At 37.7% G+C, this 2,974-nt stretch overlaps 1 protein-coding gene across 1 annotated transcript; it reads left to right on the forward strand.

Annotated features, from left to right (window-relative positions):
* The first annotated feature begins 845 nt into the window (after positions 1–845).
* LOC109581102 (sporozoite surface protein 2-like) lies at positions 846–2,659 on the forward strand. The gene is made up of 2 exons (XM_019994878.1): positions 846–1,255; positions 1,581–2,659. Exon 2 carries the CDS (start codon positions 1,615–1,617, stop codon positions 2,404–2,406), a length of 792 nt encoding a protein of 263 aa, XP_019850437.1. The 5' UTR covers positions 846–1,255; positions 1,581–1,614; the 3' UTR covers positions 2,407–2,659.
* The last annotated feature ends 315 nt before the right edge of the window (positions 2,660–2,974 follow it).

The following is a 2,974-nucleotide window of genomic DNA, read 5'->3' on the forward strand; positions in this document are numbered from 1 at the left end:
AATAATAATATGAGACAGTGTCATGATGGCCATAGCTTAAAATATTTAAAGAGCAGTGTCATATAGGCCATAGCTTTTAATGAATATTAATGAGACAGTATCATATTGGCTATAATTAATCATAATGAGACAGTGTCATATTGGCCATAGCTTAAAATGAATTATTAAAGAGCAGTGTCATATAGGCCATAACTTTTAATGAATATTAATGAGACAGTGTCATATTGGCCATAGCTTAAAATGAATTATTAAAGAGCAGTGTCATGTTGGACATAATTAATCATAATGCGACAGTGTCATATTGGCCATAGCTTAAAATGACATATTACTAAAGCAGTGTCATAGTAATAGTCATACCTTGTAATGAATAAATAATAGCCATAATACATGTAAAGAAGTAGTCCATAAAACATGAGACAGAGTATAATAGTTAGTAATTACTGTATTAATTTAATGAACATGGCTTGTAGTGAATAAAACACTGTCATATTCGCCATAAGAAATACATCAATAATTATGAATGAGATTGGGACACTGTCTATTATTGGCTATAAGAAATATTGAATAATAATGAATAAGGCACTGTCATATTGGCCATAATAAGAATTAATAAGATATGCCATAAGAAATAATAAATAATGAATAAGGCACTGTCATATTGGCCATAATAAGAATCAAAATAATAAATAATGAATAAGACACTGTGATATTGGCCATAAGAAATAAATTATGTAATCATGCATGAAATGTCATTGTTGAGATTATGTAATTAATCTTAAGACACTGTTTATTAACACTGCTATATGGCCATCTTTTTCCCCTTCGTTACCAGCTTGACCTCACCGTGGTGAAGGGGTGGCAACAGTTAGGACATAAAATTTGTCCCTACTGGCTAACAAAGCTGGAAGGTATCATGTTTACTTTATCACTCAGTTTATTACACAGTTACTGTTTAAAGAAGAATAGAGGATTCATAACCATGGAGAAGTAATAGAGAACCTAATTAGTGTAATGTGACAGCTGAGTAATGGTGGTATATAATGGTTGTTAAAATGTGTGAGTCACATGTGAGAACTAATATGCACTTGTATTATGCACTTTATTAATATTAAGACTGTGCTCTCTTTCACATTCATAGAAGCAACTTGACCTCACCAAGGAAGGGGTGGCAGCATAGAACACATTCTTTATTCTGAATGAAAGATTCAAAACGTATATCTAATAATTCGATTGATAACATTTATACTTTTAATTGGTTAGTTTGGTTGCAATACTATAACACTATTAATGTATAGATTACATGATTAGACTGTTATTGTACACGTGGAAACATGTGCCATCCCAAAGTCTAATTAGGCTAAGTGTTGAACTGTGAATTTCAGTTTCTGTCAAAAGTTACAAAATTGCAACTTCTGACAGAAACTTAACTTCACAGTTCAACACTTACCCTAACTAGACTTTGGGATATGGCACATGCAAACCCATCTATCCTATCATGCAACCAATCACATTTAAGAAAAGGACCTCTCCAAATGCAGCTAGTTATTATTAAGTTATTAAACAATTTTATATATAAATAGAGTGCCTAGATAGCTATTAGTATCACTATCAGTCATGGGAAAAAAGGAGAAGAAGAAGGCAGCTGAAAGGATAGGCCGCACTGATAATGATCTGACTGAAAGGGAATGGCAGCAGGTGGGGGAGGTGGTTGATGGGCTGATGGAGGGCACAACTTCTACCAGCACTCCAGCCACTACCAGCAATCCAGCCACTACCAGCAATCCACTGAATCCAGCAACTACCAGCAATCCACTGAATCCAGCCACTACCAGCAATCCAGCCACTACCAGCAATCCAGCCACTACCAGCAATCCAGCCACTACCAGCAATCCAGCCACTACCAGCAATCCAGCCACTACCAGCAATCCAGCCACTACCAGCAATCCAGCCACTACCAGCAATCCAGCCACTACCAGCAATCCAGCCACTACCAACAATCCAGCCACTATCAGCAATCCACTGAATCCAGCCACTACCAGCAATCCACTGAATCCAGCCACTACCAGCAATGCAGCCACTACCAGCAATCCAGCCACTATCAGCAATCAACTGAATCCAGCCACTATCAGCAATCAACTGAATCCAGCCACTACCAGCAATCCACTGAATCCAGCAACTACCAGCAATCCACTGAATCCAGCCACTACCAGCAATCCACTGAATCCAGCCACTACCAGCAATCCAGCCACTAACAGCAGTCCACTGAATCCAGCCACTACCAGCAATCAACCTTTAGTGCCCCCCCCCATTACCAGTTTTACCTACAGAAGGACTCTTTGGGGGGTACTGGATACTGGCTGGGGGACAGTGGATTTATGTCCTGCCTGTCCCTGGTCACAACAATAACTGCAGTCAGCAAGCTGGAGGTGGTAATCGTGAGGCTTTCAGTCAGCATTCTGGGAGTAGCAGACGGGGCCATAGACCAGCAGGACATGCAGCCCATAGTCATAGAGGAAGAGGAGCCCGGGTGGGAAGGACTAGGGGAGGCTACCGAGGCCGAGGAAGAGGAAGATACAGATACTATTAATTATCTTAAGAATTATGTGTTGTTATTAGATGATTTAATTGATTAGTTATTACTGTACTTTTATTAATAATATTTAACCACCGAAAAGATTATTATTCATAAGATAAATAAATATAAAATATCTAAAAAAATTAATACAAACAAGTTATAACAAAAATTAAAAAAAAAAGATTGAGTAGGATTCAGAGTATCAATTCGTCAAAAAAGTAATGGAAACAAGGACAAGTAGGATTCCAAACGACTGATTATTTTGAACGACTGACTATACTCACACGAACGAAAATACGAAATCAAAATCCTACTCCCGCGACGCAAATTCTACTCTACATTGTACTTTAAATGTTATTACATGTATGTAAGATATTATGGATCACCTTACAATGTAGA

The sequence above is a fragment of the Amphimedon queenslandica genome, unplaced genomic scaffold (genome assembly GCF_000090795.2).
Source record: "Amphimedon queenslandica unplaced genomic scaffold, v1.1 AMPQUscaffold_13461, whole genome shotgun sequence".
Taxonomy (NCBI): domain Eukaryota; kingdom Metazoa; phylum Porifera; class Demospongiae; order Haplosclerida; family Niphatidae; genus Amphimedon; species Amphimedon queenslandica.